Below are 17436 nucleotides of genomic sequence, written 5' to 3'. Positions count from 1 at the left end.
TCTCCTTCTTCTTCTTTCTCCCTCTCCTTGTATCTATTTTGGTAAGAGAAGAAATGAATGGTAAGAGTCCTATTTATAGCCACTTAAGTCCCACTAAGGGCTGTTTGGGGAATTAATGGGTTTTTACCCAATTCCGGGTTATTCTACTATTCGGCACTAATGGGCCCACTTCGAGATATCCCGCCACATTAATCAACTCCCTAACACCTTGTTCCATCAATGTGGATGGGTTTGGGATGCACGATCAGGAGATCTCAGATCTCACGATGAAATAATCTAAAATTGGCCTGTGCACTCACCGTATGGTGTTCACCAGTGGATGCTCCATCCGTCGGTGACCATCAGCCGGTGAAGGCTAAACTGATCACTTTGTATGGAGATCTCTCCTCAGTCTAAGTGGGGCGTTCTCCAGGGTTTTTAGTGTGTGTGAGGTTCAACTAACCTTTCCCTTCAGGTTCGGAATCCCTTTCAATTACTTAAGCATGGGTAGTAGGTGCAAGTGGGGTCGCCCTTCCTTCCTCAACAAAAGACGGATGCAACCCAGTACTCACTGGCACTGATGTCCTCCGGTGCCACACCTGAGCATTAAAATAGGGAGTTTTAGGATTCAGGTATAATATAGATAATCCAAAGAATTTATGATAAATACTCTCACTTGATCTAATAAAGAGTTAACACTCATACCTTTGTCAGGTAGAGTATTTACTGAATGATCTACATTAGTATAAATTAACTCCTAAACATAAATAGCTCTACAATTTTTTTGAAAAAAGACTTGGTCATATGTCCTCATAAATATGATTTATAAGTTGACATAAGATTTTTCTTCAGACATTCTGGAGGCTTGTTCGTCCCAACTTATAAATTCTATCAACTTTATACAACCTTACAACAAACGCTAAAAGTGTGAAGTTAACTAGAGTACACATATAAATCTTTTTTTTTTTATTATCATCTCATGGTAACTGTTCTACTCCCGGTTAAAATATGTTTTTTAGTTTTCATAAAATATTCTTGTCATATTAAACTATACAATTAGTTTGTAAACATGCATGAGGAACCGAAGTCCATACATATTATGCGGCGGTCGATCATACCAACATAGTACATTAAAATAGGATAAGTATTTTATGAAAAATTTCATCCAATTACTTTCATAAGGTGGCTAGGTAAAGCTAACAATTATTTGTATCATTCTTTCCTTTAGTACTTGACATATAGGTCACACCCACGCATTCATTCTTCTTGTTTTGACCATTGGGTATTGAACATGAAGAGAACTACAAACGTCATTACTATTGCCTTGACTTTTTATAAACAAAAGTTTTCACCAATTACATTAGATGTAGTCGGTGACATGGTTAGGACATTGAAATAAGCATCAATGATTAACTTAAGAGATTCAAATCTCATAGAGTGACCTATCATTACTATGACATAGTCAAGAATTGAAGAACTTTAAGTTATCTTGGGTAATATGATAGATCTTAGTTGATGATTAATGAACATCTTTAGTTTACTCATCAAATATCTCCTTAGCAACCTTATTACCCTTGGTAATTTATAAAGAGTATCATAGAGTCAACGAAGGAAAGAATATTATCTCTTAGGATAAACTAATTTACTCAAATACAAGCATGAGTAAATAGTCTTATCTATTCCAAACAATTAGATTAGACAAAGGGTCAACATTATAATAATTAGTGAGTTAGTGATGGAGAAATGGGTAATAATGTATAATTCAGTTACAGATATATACCATTGAATACAAGTGGGTGAAGCTCAATCAATGGTTTCTTACATCTTAAGCTTCCCTCAAAGCCTTGGGGTGTAGATCGAAAAAATTTAACCCTTACATGTACAACTTAGCCTATTGAAGTTCATGGTACATGTAGTGATTGACTGAACTGATTCTATCCATCACAAAGACTTCCAATAACTTTGACTACCTGAGTAACATGTCCATTCTTATTGACTGACACATACTTAGGTCAAGTGTATACCAATTATCTCAGAGTGAATCATGACATCGTGAGCTAGTGTCTACTATCACGGTACACCTCTCACTGACAATGTCCTCTACTTATCACATAGGAGATGAGTGTAGACCGTTCATTGATCAACCACAAGCATTATCCTCTCGGTATTTGTCAAAATTTATCTATGAAACCTCTACCCTCACCGACCATGGGAGGCTATGAGAATCCCACCAGTTAGGGTTTTTCATATCACACTTGCTTTATAATGAGGAGAACATGTTCATATACATAGATAATCATATAGACATACATTCAATACATTGCATTGTATGTATTTAAACTAACTTCACATCACATGTAATAAAGCAAGCATTTATGTTAAATAATTAAAATAAGCATCACATATAAATTATTAATTATAGTGGTTATGGGATGGCATTCGGAGTCAAATTGACTTTGCATCTCATGCAAGTTAGTTTGATTCTAAGATGGGTGGGAATAACATAACCTCATTAACTACTTTCACTCAACCTAAGTTAAGTGATGATGTAAATGTAAGTTACATAAAAATAACTATTACATTGAAAATAATAAAATAAAAATATTTTACCTTGATCTCTGTGGCTTCCTCCAAGCGATCAACACCTCTGATCAACCCTTAATAAACTCTTGATAAAATAAAATCCTAATTCTATTTTACATTATCTTTATTAAAGAAAGCTTGAAAAATCAACCCACCAATTGAACTGCCCAAGGGGAGTACATCAGTTTATAAAAAAGATTGAAGGAGAGAGAGAGAGAGAAAGTAAATAAATAATGAAAGACGAATTCACAATCACATATATTCATGTCATCCATATAAAAATCTATCAATATGGTTCATTTTAAATCCCATAACCACTAAGGAATGCATGCATTTGATCATTTCATTTCATTTATGTGGAAATTAAGATTTACAAAATAACATTTTAAATTGCCAACTTTTGACAATTCTTTCCCATATGTACATCTCATGTGCATGAAAAAATTATACTCCTAAAATCAAATATCAAATCATATTTAATTATATGAGTTCATGGGCCCATGGGTCCACTAAGGTGTAAAGAAACTCAAAGAATATATAAATGTACAAATTAGCTAATAGACGCTGTTTTTTAAAAACAGTACTTAACACTTTAAGTTACAAGCCTACGTATAATTTAATATTCTTAACCCATGATGCAACCCACCTCACATATGCTCACTCTATCTAACTAACATTTAGTAAAATAGACAATTACATCTTATGTAACAAAACAAACAAATCCATTAAAATGCACAAATATTAATTTTCACGTAATACCATGTCATTTGAGTCCCACCTAGTCAAACTAAAATTTTAGCTAGTCAAAATCAAAAAATTAATAATTTTCATAGGCTTGATACCAATATTGGACTCTCTATTGAGCTCATCAATTTCGTACACATTAATATCTTTTATATTAATATTAACTATTAGAGAAATTAACCCTATAGAAAATATTAATTATTTGAAGTAAGTAAGTACCTCAACAATGGGTCATCTAAATTGACTAGTAAAATTGAGTTGGAACAAAGGGATTGCCCAAACATGGGCTTCTAAATAAACCCTAGATAGGCATTTACTTAAAACATTTTAAGTAACTCTTTTTCCTTTTAAAGCTAAAAAAAAAAAATCCAAAACATTAAACATTTTAACGTAAAATAGTAGATTAAAAGAAATACAATATGGGTGGGCCCCACTGCATTAGTAGCAAAAAGTATAAAAAAAGATAACTGTTTTTAATATTTAAAACCATAAATTGGCCCAAAACCTTTTGCAAAGCCAACACTGTTTTTGCAGTCCACTGGATTTAAGCTCACTAAATCATTTGAATGGCAAAAACTACAATAGTGTTAAAACAATGGGATGGAGCCCATTTGGGCTCTTGCCAATGTGTAGATATAAGCCCCATTTAGAAACCCATCCCACAGCTCTAAAGTCCTTGGCCCCATATAGGTTTTGACAAAATTTTGCGAAAGACAATGGGTAGGAACCTAAAATACATTTTAAGAAAAAAAAAAAAGATTAAATAGGCTGAACTCCTTGGATCGGACTTTGAAACAAAAAAAAGGCCTAACAAAACTATTTTGTTTTAATTTAAAATTCATGAGTCCATTTCCGCCATATTATAAGCTCAAAAGCTTATTAGCATTTAAAAGATAGATTCAGGTCAATATAAAGTTAGAATGGGCCTTAAGCCCGCAAATAGGATTTAACAATTAAACCCATAAAGGCATATCTAATATGCACCATCTTCAACCCATAAGCCCAAAAGCCCATAACCCATCCATACTTCCATATAATCCTTAATATTAAATCTGATTTAGTGTTAAAGGGACCATTGTCATGAAAATGATGGGTTGGGCTACACATTTTATATGGTTATAAAGCTTATGAGCCCTTAATATAAATAAACAACTTTGTTTTGATAGGCAAGGCCCAAGCCTAAATTGGGATTGAAAAAAATATAATGTTCAATAAACAAATATGGGTATTGATGTCATTTCAAGTTTTAAAACAAAACAACCCTACCAACCTTTTTTTCTTCCTCGTTAAACCAACTCCTAGCCGCCAAGCCTGTAACTCTCGCAGGCTTGACCGCCCCCTCCTTTTTTTTTATTTTTTAATCAAATCATAAGCACCATTCCCTTGAATAATGTGATTATTCACGGTGAACAACATTCACTGTTCATGGTGAACAGTGCCGAATAGGTAATGCATGAATACAATTAAAAATATTGAAGGTCCTCCTTCAACAGGGAGGGAGGCTCTGACACCACTGAAAGACGGTATCCTCGGAAACGATTAGGATTGTCCTATCGGTAGGGACGACCATTCAACAAATAATCAATAAAGGAGGTTTAGATCGTTACCTAGAACTCCACAAGTGCAAAGCCTCCATGTGATCTTAGTCCTTTCATAGTGAGTCCTTCCCACAAGTGCAGAGCCTCCACAATTGTCAAAAACTCTGATTATCATATTCAATCACTCAAAGAGAGAGAGAGAGAGAGAGAGAGAGAGAGAGAGAGAGAGAGAGAGAGAGAGAGAGAGAGAGAGAGAGAGAGGGAGATGGGAGATGGGAGATGGGAGATGGGAGAGGCGATTCTGGATGAGGGCGGGAACCGTGAGCGATATGTCCTCCTCTTCCACGTTATTGCCTTTTTATAATAAAAGACTTATAACTCAAACCTTATCCTAAGGATAATATCAAATCTTATCTTAAGGATAAAATCATATTATTAGGAAAATAAATATTAAGTGGGTGAAGCTCTATCAATCCATGCCAGTCTTCTCCATGCCAAATCTATAGGTTGGAATTATATCCTAGTCGAATAAGATAATTTAGAGGTTATATTCCTGAATTACCAATCCAAGGAATGTTGCAATCCGTTCACCATTGCACCAATTATCCATGATATAATTTGTGTAGTAGCCACATTTCATTCTGTTTTATTCTCTTGTATTTTCAGGAATAACAATGGCATTGCTGATATGCTAGCTAAGAAGACCTTGTCAATTTCCTGTAAAATAGAGTGACTACATTCCATTCCTTGGCTACATGAATTTCTTGTTCAAGAGGCCTCAATGTTGTACACGTTCTGCTCTTGAATGAATTCTCTTTTACGAAATGTCCACTTTTATTGGATAATTCATCACCCTCCTATTGGTGCAAAACTACATTATCACATCGTATCGCATATAAAACCTCTCTTCAATTATATAACTTTTGGTGTAATGGCGTTTCCCCTTAGATTTTCAACCGTTCCTAATAAATTTCATGTTTTTTACTGTTTTTCCTAAGTTTTATATGGCCACTTGACTATCTTTGCCCAGGCATAAAACTAGGGCTCTCCTTAACCACTCCCCACCCCAACCCAACAGAAAAAAAAAAAAAAAAAAAAAAAAGGGGAAAAAACCTAGGGCCCTGTCAATCATCCAATCCTAAATGGCTAAACCCTACTCATAATGGGAGATGGGAGGAGGGTGGAGGAGGGTGTCTTCCTTCACGATCAAACTTAATTATTGCTGCGTCTGTCTTTAGCCCAACAGGGAGGCCTGGGACAGCTATCATAAAAGTACTATTATTATTCGGTCCGTATGGGCGAGTTATGAGCTGGGTTTTAAAAATTGGAATCGGATTCGTCCGGCCATATCAAAATGGGCATTGATTCATCTAGACGATTCACACCGATTCAGGTCAATTTGAATTGGCTTGATAGGGGTGTCAAAACCTAACCAAACTGAAGTATAATTTGAGCTGATTCTGGGTTGGGGTGTTACACCACCGAAACCATGCAAATTCAAATCAAACCAAGATCATTTCAAAACTCAGACCAAAATCAAACCGAGTAAATCAAACACAAACGAGATTGAAGAAAAAACCAATATAAAAAATCAGAATCAAATTGAAACCAGAATTTTTCTTAATAGTTTGGTTTTAGTTTCACCATTTTCACACCCAAATTGACTCAACTGAGATAAAAACCAAACCAAACCAACCACAGCCCTAGGCTAGACGATTCGATTAACCATTTCAAGATTTGAAACCCATAAGGAATAGACTGCCACAAAGAAGAAACTGCACACCGGCAGCCTAGCAATATTTTACTGTTTTTCATGGATTTGCTTGAATCCATGTCATGGACCCTTTTAAGTTGGAATAAAGCTTTGTTGTTGTTTATATATATATATATATATATATATATATATGTATGGAAAATTATCTTGTACCACCCCTAAAATTGAAAATAACTTGGAGTAACACCCAAAAATGAAAATAATGTCAAGTAGACTTCTCACTTTCATAAAATTATATCTAAAAAACCCATTATGTTAGGATTAAGGCGTTAAGTGATGATGTCATCAGTCATTTTTTCACTAAATAACCAATCTACCCTTATAGGTATATTAAGTTAATATAATGACCTTTGCCCCCAATTAGTAAAGCATAGTTTGGGAAATATTTTCCCAAAATCCACAACCGTTACTCTGATATCCTAACCTCTGGTCGCCGCTGTGTTGCTTTGCTCCGCTCACCTACGAAGACTACACCTAAGAACTCCTCTGACCTCCAAACCCATGAACGAATAATCCACTTCAAACAATCTAACAAATCTATTCAATTCCCCAAATCCACTTTCCTCTTCAAATGCCCAATTGGGATTGAAAACCACCCCCGGTTCAGATATAAACTATCAATAACCGCTTTCATAACATCCAATTTTGAAGCCTCTGGTGCCAAAACACTGCTACATCGGCAGAATTCAAGACTCTGTTATCATAATCAGTGATCGAAGAAAGGTCGATTTGTTCAACCTGGTTTGACTTTGATGACAGAGACTTGAAGGCTTTGTTAGCTAATCTTGTAGAGGTAAGATTGGGCCATAAGATTAAGATCTTAAGCGAAGAGCCTTTTCTTCTAATGGGTAGATCTCCGAGCACCTAGAGAGCGAGTTGGGATAGAGACTGCCGAATTGTCAATGACTGGGATCTCGATTCAGCACCTGGGCTAGTTCTGTTTCCTAAGCTTGCCTACTACGAATCTTGGGTTGTTGACGGGCTTCTCTAAGGTGGTTGAGAGGCATGACTTGGCTTGTAGGATGGCTTCTTCCTTAGTGGTGGGTGGGGTGTAAGGTAACTGTGAAGATTTCAGAAATAAAGGCCGATGGAGTAGCTGCTTATGGGGCAATAAGGAAAAGTGGAAGTGATGGTGTTCATAGTGATTATGATGGTAAGGTCCGTAAGGAGTTGGTTGAGATGGAAAGAGAGTTCTTATTGAAGGCTTCAATGGAGCGGTGGGTTTTGTGATTTTAATTGTTGGTGCTCGGAGTTTGAGAATATTGGAAGCCATTTGAGTAAGGTAAAATAGATGGATGTTGTTAGTGCATCACAGGATACATGGACACTATTTGCGAGACAAGGGATGGAACCCATACTTGACTCGGACATAACCAGTACATTTTGTTTCTTGGCCGGAGTTTGCAGCAGCTTCATTTGTGTGCTCATCACGGCATCATGGTCTTGGATGGTTTTAGGAAATATTGAATCTAAAACCAAACCAATCGGTCTAATTTGAAAATGGTTTCTTGTCGATTTGGGTTGGTTTAGCATGTATATTGATACTTGGACCTTCCAAGTAATGGTTTGGAAGAAAATGGATTTTATTTAGAGTTTAAGTATAAAGGTAAAAGAGACATTTCTCATTTTCAGTTAATGGTGTTACAAATTAGGGTGTTGTAGACATTATTTTTATTTTTAGGGGTTACTTCAAGTTATTTTTATTTTAGGAGTGGTACAAGATAATTTCCATATATATATATATATATATATAAACCCACATTGGTCGAGGACGATGATCACAGATTCCAGGTGAAACGATCAACCATACCCAATAACTCAAAAGACCAAAATAGATTTTGAGAAAAAAATGGAGAAGTGTTTTATGTGGAGAATATGGGGGAGTGTGATTCCTGTGGCTGCTTAAGAGCCAATATAAACACACGAGGAAGCATTCAAAAGACAACTTTTATTTTATCAGGGTAGAGCGACCATTTGCCCCCATGTGTCTAAGTGATAAGCCACACTACGGCCTCGTTCTATGCACACCCCCCACAAAAAATAAATAAATAAACATTCACCCCAAAAATATAAACTGGAGACATCATAGAATTTATGGCAAACTAAACTAGATTAAAAAAGAACTTTTTCTAATTAATAAAAAGGGACATCATCAACTGATTAAAATATTAATAAACCAAAAACTCCCATTAGTTGTACAAAAATACATAGTTAATCAGCAGAAAAAAAAAAAAAAAAAAAAAAAACTTTAGCAAGGCTTCTTGGGAGTAGTAGTTCTGAACTTCAGAAGAATACCCACACCAGGAAAAAAAATGACACAATACGGTGATAAACCTTTAATATAACAACCACCACTCTTTCCCCCTTCTGTAATAACTGATAAGTGACAACTATCATACACTCAACAATCCTTAATTTTTATCAAAAAAAAAAAAAAAAAATGAAAATCGGAGCTCTCTTCTCCATCTGTAGATTGAGACATTGTATTCAAAGAAAAATAAAGAATAGGCTCCTATTTCTTCTCAAATTATATGGTAATTTGAACAAAACCCACCTCTAATTGCTAGTTTTCATGCGCACCGCTTGGAGAGAAGAACCAGGAACACGATTAAAAACACAATAGACGAAAGCCCAATTGCAACTCCAAGAACAATCTTACTTGGCCCGTGCCTATGATCACTCTGTGGTGGACTTGACTCATTATCTGAACCATCGTCACTGCTGCTACCATCAGAAGACCCAGATGAATCGTATGAACTGTCCGGTGGGGGTAACACTGGTAACCCATCTTTATCACAGGGAGCAATCCCGAGCTTCAGCTTCGAAGATAGACTGGAGTGGTTGTAGCAGAGATTGCTGTTACCGCCTACCTTGAATACGGCCAATCTCTTTATGAAAGACCCATTGAAGGGAATCACACCATTGAAGTTATTGTTCTCAAGATTGAGATACTTCAACTCTTTCATTTTAGTAAGGAACTTGGGTATTGTTCCATTGAATTGATTTGAGCTCAGATCAAGATGAAGTAGACCTGGTATCTCCGACATCGAATCAGGTATGGGGCCGGACAATGAATTTGATGCAAAAGAGATATTTTTGAGCGACAACAGGTCACCCATCGAAGAGGGTAGAACACCAGTAAGAGCATTCGAAGAAAAATTCAGGAATTCAAGATCCGAGAGAAGAGTTATCGAAGTGGGAACCTTTCCTCTAAGTCGATTTCCGGATAAATCGATATGGGTAAGGTTCAAATGCCATTTTTTGGGGAGAAACCCAGTGAGATTGGTGTTGGAGATGGTTACGGATCTGAGCTTGTTCAAGTTCCCCAAAATGATCGATGGTCCACGGGTGTTAACAATCACTTGGGAGACAGTTAGATCTGTGAGATTCTTAAGACGGCCGAGCCAAATTCCAGTTAGCTTATGGAGACTGTTGACGCAGGTGAAGGAGCGGAGATTGGCGATGAACTCATCTGGTAAATGAACAGGTGGGATTGGGCAGTTGAGAAACTCGAGATCTCGTAATGTGCGTAGGGATTTCAAGGCGGTGATGGACATTTGAACGTCGTCGGAGCAGTTGATGAGTCGAAGCGAGACGAGATGCCTGAAGGGTTTTCCGGAGTCGCAGAGAGTGGCATTGTGGAGGGAAGGTTGAAAGCATGGATCTTTGGCCGTTGGGATGTTGAGGGAACGGAGAGCCTGCAACTGTTTAGGGTCAAGCTCCGAACGAACAGATGGAGACGGTGAAGATTTTGGAGGTGAAGGAAGAGATGGGGATGGTGAAGGTCTTGTAGTGGGTTTTGAAGGTGAAGAAGGAGATTTTATTGGAGAGATGTCTGGTGGCGGCGATGATTTTGGTGAATGTGGGGAAGCACAGTAGATGTTCAGGTTGTAGGATAGGAGTAAGAGTATGATAAGAAAGGTTGAGGGTTTGTGTTCCATTACTCAGATACAATTGAAGAGAAAGAGGGTTCTGTATCCCTGATGTCGTACTTTGAGTGAGAGAGAGAGAGAGAAAAGAGAGGCAAAGGCTTTGATGGGTTATTCGTTCTTACTCCTTACCTTGGAGTGAGTAGTCAAGCTGAGATGAGTGCTCATCACACACACAAACACACACACAGAAACAGAGAGAGAGGCTCTGATGGGTTCTTCCTTCTTACTCCTTGCCTTGGAGTGGGTTGTCAGCTGAGATGATTGCTTATCACAGAGAAAGAGAGAGAGAAGAGGAGAGAGAGAGATCGGAGAGAGGGAGAGAGGGAGAGAGGGAGAGTGAGGGTTTTAGATGGGGATTCTCTGGAGTGAAAAAAACAGTGTTCGTTGGCGGAACTGAGAAGCAGCTCTTGTGTTGATCAGTTGAAGACGGAGTGGGTCAGTGGGGTTGGGTGGTGGGGTACCTCGGGGACCGTTGTAACTACTGAAATGCCCCCTTCTTTGGATAATATCACGTAATGAAGTATATATAGTATATACCTTCGAGGGAAAAAAAGCGGAGAAGAGTTCTTATCCGGGAGAGTGGTCCTGGTCCTCCTGGACCAGCGTGTGGATCAATAGGATCGAATCGGAAATTATCAATGGATCCTCATTGGTTCTGATTTTTGTAAGGTCGGGGTAATAAGTTTAACCCTGTTTTTTTATCATTTGTGTCATATCCATTAAAAAAAAAAATTATAGATCAAAATAATCAATAATATAATTAAAATTAGGGTAATTTAGTGCACTATCCCATGGAAAATGTCACTATTAAATAGACACCTCGCATAATACCAAATTATACTTCTTATCGTCAGTCTCTGTTAAGTGAGGATTTGAAATGACGGCTCTCTCTCTCTCTCTCTCTCTCTCTCTCTCTCTCCGCCCTTTCTTTTCTTCTGCTCTGATCAAAACAAAAACAAGAGGGATAGATTAGATGGCGGTGGTTGTAGATTCAAGAGGTCTAGGAAAGGGCACGGTTGGCAGTTGAGGAGGGGATTTGCAAGATTCAAACGCTAGTGGTTGGAGGAAGCTTTGAAGAGATTGTATCATGGGCTAAAGGGTTCGCAAGGTATAGAGGACGGATGGACGCAAAACATGGTAAAATCCACAACGAAAAGGTTCACCTCTATGATCAAGGACCAAGAAACCAACCATAGTCAAATATCACTATAGCCATTCAATGAGAGAGAGAGAGAGAGAGAGAGAGAGAGGATGGGAGTTCTTGAACCATCAAGCAAGAGTTGCCTGAGTTAGGAGGGAGTGGATTTGGAGGATTTGCTGTCGACCCTGAACACGAGATTGCAGGAAGAGTCTGTGAATGTCAATTCACCACGTTTAAGGTCTTGATGTCTCTTTCGCACGAAGAGATCAAATGGTAAATGTGAGATAGGTGGAAATCCGATGGTAGAAGCGCTTGTGGAAGCTTTAGGGGGTGTTTGGTTCGGTAAATCACATGGTGTATATATCGGATATGAATGTCAATCTTGTGATAGACATTCAAGATTGACATTCTTCTGAATTATGTTTCTTCTGAAAAATCGTTTGGTTGCCTTGAGGTAGGGGTGTCAATCGGTCGGTCCAGCTCGATTTTGGTCCGGATTGAGTCGATTTCGGTGTGGGAAAGCTGAAACCGAGACCGAACCAATGAGGAAATTTTGGTTTCGATTTGGTTTCAGTTTCGGTGCGGTTTGGTTTCGATTTGTCTTCGGTTTCTTAAATCGATTTGTAACCGGGTTGGTTTTGGTTTTTGGTCCAGTTTGGATTCGACTTTCAATACAAATGTATACAAAACTATACAAATTTTGATTTTTTTTAATGAATTTTGGAGTGTTTCGGTTTCTTACCGGTTTGGTTTCATTTTCGGTCTGGGTTTTGAGCCAGTTTCGGTTTGGTTTCGGGTTCATCCGATTTTCGGTGCTGTTTCGGTTTGGTTTTGGGGTTGCAATACTCCAAACCGAACGGAACCAATAATGCTTCGGTTCGGTTCGGTCTGTGTTGTTATCGGTTTGGTTCGGCCAGTTTTACCGGTTCGGTTTAGGAATTGACACCCCTACCCTGAGGCTAGTACATGTTTCTCGCGGGTTGAGATATTGGCTTCCGTAGAGAACTTCTTTCCGCTTTCTTCTTTTATATTAGGTGGTAAAAAGGTTGCTCAAATCTGAGTTTAGGTGTTGAGGTAAACTCAGATTTGGAACACATCCTTTGTAAAATGGTCATTCATGGGAAGTAGGGTGCTCACTTATGAGGGTCAATCTAGTGGAACCAAACAACTCCAAAATTTAAGAATTATTATTCTAAAAAATGTCATCCCAAAGATTTACCGAACCAAACACACCCTTAAGGGTTTGATCCAGTTGAATTGGACTAGCTGGTGGTGGTAATGGTATTGGAGGATTACTGGAGATTTCCTAATCTCCAAAATATTAGTCTTCTAATTTTTTTTTTTCTTTTTTCCTTTTCTAGTCTCTTGATTTCTCCTCACTTTTATGGATCAGAGATTTAACCAGAAAGGTATGTGATGAGGGTTAGGGGTTAAGAGAAGGTTATATCAGGTACTTTACTTTTATAAGGATATTTTAATATTTAGAAAAAAAATACATTAGCTAACATCAGCATATAAGGTATATTCCGTAATAGCAACTAATGGCAGAGATCAGAGTATAATTTGGTATTATGCAGGGGGTGTCTCCCTAATAGTGGCATTCTTTAGGGGGTGGCGCTGTAAATTACCCTTAAAATTATGAGTGCAATACGATAATAGATGTTTAGGACACTTGATCATAGAATCAATGACTGAAATTTCATTATTCTGAATAAAAAGATAGGATGCCCTAAATTATATTATATAAATCATGTTAAAAGCAGGGTTGGGTTGGGTCGGGCTAACGCTACTCTACGGTTAATGTTTTTCAACCCTAACCCGCCTTCAAGGTTAAAAATCTTAGCCTAGGCTTTGTGTCAGGTTCAGGCGGGCTAGGGCATAATCGGGCTATTAGGACCAAACTTGCACCACTAGTATATAATACATACCTTGTAGGAAAAAGAAGCGGGGAAGAGTTCTATGTCTTAGAGCATGGCCTTGCACTTGTGTGGGGGGCCAATAGGAATGCATGTGAAAATACCAATGGGTGGGTATTTTCGCCTTTGATGGGGTGGGGTGATTGTTTCACCTCCTCTATGCCTAGGTGCATCCCCTACAGTCCCAACACAAAGCCATTTTTCCAAAAGAAGCTGTGAGACACTATGGCCCCTATGCTCAAATATAAAGGAGGGCGAAATGACCTCATCAAAGCGGGAAATACCACCACTGTGAAAGCATGTGGAAATATATATAGATGGAATTATTGATTTCACAATAGGTGAGATGGTTTCAAGTGCTAATGCCTCAGGGTGCACAAAAACTACCAAGCAACCTTTTTTTTCAAAATTTATCACTAGTATTTAGTAATCAACCTTTAGCCGAGCCCTCAAGGCTTAAAACAATTTTGATTTCTAACTAGGATGGAAAAGGATCAAGGTTTTAAAACTTGGGATCAATCGTGGAATTGATCTGGATCGAATCAATGTTGGTTGGCATTGTACTGAAATGGGACATGATTACCCTTGTTTTATTTATTTATTGATGTTTTGGATCATTTTACCCTTACACCATCTATAAGTGCATTGGTATTGAATCGGACTAGATCACTGATCAGTCTTAGTCAATACCGATTTGATTAGGACGATCTTGACCATGTATCAGCCATCTCAAGCCAATGTTGTATCAAATTGCCTGTATTGGACAAAATTACCCTTAACTTTTCTTAAAAATTGGATTTTATGACTTTTTACCATTGATACATATTGTTTGATTGATATAATATCAACTAGGTGTCAGGATCGAAAATAGACCAAATCATTACAGATAATCTGAACCCTTAACTTTTCTTAAAATTTAGATTTTATGACTTTTTACTCTTGATTCATACCGTTTGATTGCTATAATATCAACTAGGTATTAGGATTGAAAACATGCCAAATCATTACCGATAATCTAAGACCAATACTTAGAATCATGATCGGACCGACCCAAATCGCCCAATCCGATTTTTGTAAGTATGGACATGACAGGACCATTCCTATTGCAGTCAGCATTTCATCAGAAGCGCGCCCTCCTCGAAGAGAGATCAGCATTAAAGGATAGCAGATTAGCAGCTCTGATCGATCGGTGGATGATCTCTCATTAGATCCTTAGTTTTAATAGTAATTCGTGTCAGAAGAGGTTGCAGACTTGAAGTCCCTAAATTACGGATGGCTTTATATTTAAATGGAACAACCCAAAAAAAGAGAAAACCCTAAATCAAACAAATCTCTATTATGCAGTTGGATTCAATTATGATTTCCCACAAATTATTATGAGTGCTATTGCTTTGAAAGGTTTGCCAAAACTATTTGTATAATATCTATTTAGAACTCTAGTTAGCAGTTCATTTTCAATTTAAATGTTTAACAGCTGAAAACTTTTCCATTAATTAGAACTCTAGCTAGCAGTTCATCTTCGATTTTAAATGGTTTACAGATATAAAAAATGTCTTGTTAGAACTTAGTTAGCAATTCATTTTCAAGTTAAATGGTTAACAGCTTTCAAAAATTTCCATGAATCTTAATTTGGCTGCATAGGCCAGCAACCTACTTTACAGTTTACGCGGATTTTAAGAAATTAGGTAGGGAAATAGAATGCAACCTGGTCTTGTAGGAGCCCACAAAATTACATCCCTGCCCTCTTTGAAATCAAGAATTTTCATTTATATTGATGCTCCAACAAGTACTCTCATTGGCCCCGCACTGGTGCTGGGGCCACGTGACAAGATAGCGATCTCTTGTCCAATTAAATAATAAAATAATGGGAAAAGAAATGCTATTGGCTTGATCGTGTGGCTTTTGCACATAGACACCGGAGTTCACAACATTACTGCCTTGCCTCTTGAAATATAAAATGCCATCCATGTTGATGCCCTTATGCATGCTCTCATTGACGTCCCATTGATGCAAGAGCCACGTGAACTAGGCAACAATCTCTTGCCCTAAAATGATGCTACCTTCGTAAGCCACTATAACTCTATTGCATAATTCAAATATCAGGTTTTTTGATTCAACTCACCTCTTTCAAACCTGGTGGGCTGGGCACATTATTTTTATTTTCTTATAATTTTTATGTGTAATTTACAACGCCACCTTCTGGAGAATGCCAATATTATAGGAATATCCTATCTCTTTCACCAAATTAGACTCAAGCCCCTTACCATTAGTCTCTGTTAAAAAAATACTGTGAAATGACATTTTTACCCTTATGAGTAAAACACTAATAAGTTATCCATTTTCATTATTCCAAAAACACCCCCTTTACCATTTTACCATTTCATTCCCTTATCTATTTCTCTCCTCCTCTCCTCCACTCCTCCTCTCCTCCTCTCCTCCTCTCCTTCTCTCCATACTTGCGATCAAGGGTTCAGACAAGTTCCAGCCACCAAGTATTGGTAGTTCCATCACCGGCAAATACTTCTCCTACTGTCTCCGGTGAGAAATGCGCTTTGCATCGTTGCCATCTTAGGTCGCCGGCATGAAAATGTTTGTTTTTTTTTTCTCTTCTTTGTTTCTCTCTATCTTGTTACTCTGTTACAATTTCTCTGGAGAATTCAACCACTGCGGCTGTGCCTCTTGCATAGACCCTATTTGTCCTCGAGGTTTTCCTTCACATACCCTTTTGTATCTCTTTGGCCCAGTGTTGGGATTGGGGAGCCTAATGGCGGGGCCGCCGGCCGCCCCCGACGATGCTGTTGTTGTCGTTGGGAATGGAGACAACAAACAAGTGATTGCCGGTGATGGAGACCACAATGGTAACGGTGATGAGTATGATTCCATGACGTCCGTTTTTTTTTTTTTTTTCTCCTTTTTTTGATTCCACGACGTCCGGTGATAAGCCGAAAAGTTGGGTTTTTGAAAATTCATGTCAGGTCTCTCTGGTCGGAACAAGGTAACTCCGAGGTAGCGAAATTAGGGGTCGAAAGAAGGAGATAATTGACGACGATGCGGTGAGCAGTCAAAGCGGCGGATGTTCTTGTTGCCATGACGGGGACTCTGGAGCTTGTAGCGTTGATGAATGTGGGAAGGAGGAGAAGGAAGAGCAGGCTGAGCAGCAGGAGATCAAATTTGATAGGGCATTCTTTCTCCAGGTTGCTCCGCCGGGTGTCCTTGGCTGGAACCAAGTTGTACGCTCATATAATCGCGCATGAAAATGGAGTCTTTTCTCATTTATGTTCTGCATTGCACAAAATTTCAGCATAGTGCAGCAGAGTTCCTTCAGAAGCCATTATCTGAAGACAATTGAAGAACATTTGGCAGCATGTGGCTCACAAGGTGTGCCATAACCACTGGATCATTTAATTATTGGTTTGGGTGTTTTGGATCTTACTGATTTGGAAGTTAAGGTTAAGGTGAAATCGATTTGGGATCTACAAGTAATGAGGGTAATTTCAGTATTTCATTATTTTTATGGTTAAAATGGTATTTAGAAAGAAAAAAAAAATAAACTACTAATGTCAGCATTCTTGGTATATTTAGTAACAGAAACTAACGGTAGAGGGTCTGAATCTAATTTAGTGAAAGAGAATTGGTGTTCTTATAATATTGGCATTCTCCAAGGGGTGGCATTGTAAATTATCCTTTTTTTAATATCTTCTTCTCCTTCCCCTAGCGTGGATGTATTGATGCTATGGTTGCTTCACAGGTGAGAAGGAAAGTAGGAGCTACTATTGATAACAACAAACAAAAAGTCAATGATTTTATTTAATTGAAAACCAAACTTATG

At 38.0% G+C, this 17436-nt stretch overlaps 1 protein-coding gene and 1 long non-coding RNA gene across 4 annotated transcripts; one reads left to right on the top strand and one right to left on the bottom strand.

Moving 5' to 3' along the window:
* Nucleotides 1-8931: 8931 nt before the first annotated feature.
* On the bottom strand, nucleotides 8932-10950 carry LOC122093210 (receptor-like protein 51). Its single transcript, XM_042663493.1, has one exon. The coding sequence runs from the start codon at nucleotides 10557-10559 to the stop codon at nucleotides 9189-9191; it is 1371 nt and encodes a 456-aa protein (XP_042519427.1). The 5' UTR covers nucleotides 10560-10950; the 3' UTR covers nucleotides 8932-9188.
* A 5078-nt stretch (nucleotides 10951-16028) lies between these two features.
* LOC122092621 lies at nucleotides 16029-17086 on the top strand. Of its 3 annotated transcripts, XR_006144239.1 has the most exons (3): nucleotides 16029-16196; nucleotides 16352-16465; nucleotides 16583-17086. It is a non-coding gene; the product is annotated as an uncharacterized LOC122092621 (long non-coding RNA). The 3 variants fall into 3 exon arrangements; XR_006144237.1 differs by having other exon boundaries at nucleotides 16029-16465; XR_006144238.1 differs by having other exon boundaries at nucleotides 16029-16478.
* Nucleotides 17087-17436: the final 350 nt, after the last annotated feature.

Source organism: Macadamia integrifolia, chromosome 11, assembly GCF_013358625.1.
Source record: "Macadamia integrifolia cultivar HAES 741 chromosome 11, SCU_Mint_v3, whole genome shotgun sequence".
NCBI lineage: Eukaryota > Viridiplantae > Streptophyta > Magnoliopsida > Proteales > Proteaceae > Macadamia > Macadamia integrifolia.
Note: the sequence above shows the minus strand (reverse complement) of the source record. Positions and strands in the feature narration are given on the sequence as shown.

Coding starts and splice junctions, on each gene's coding strand:
- LOC122093210 (XM_042663493.1), bottom strand. CDS start 10,559: ATGGAACACAAACCCTCAACCTTTCTTATCATACTCTTACTCCTATCC.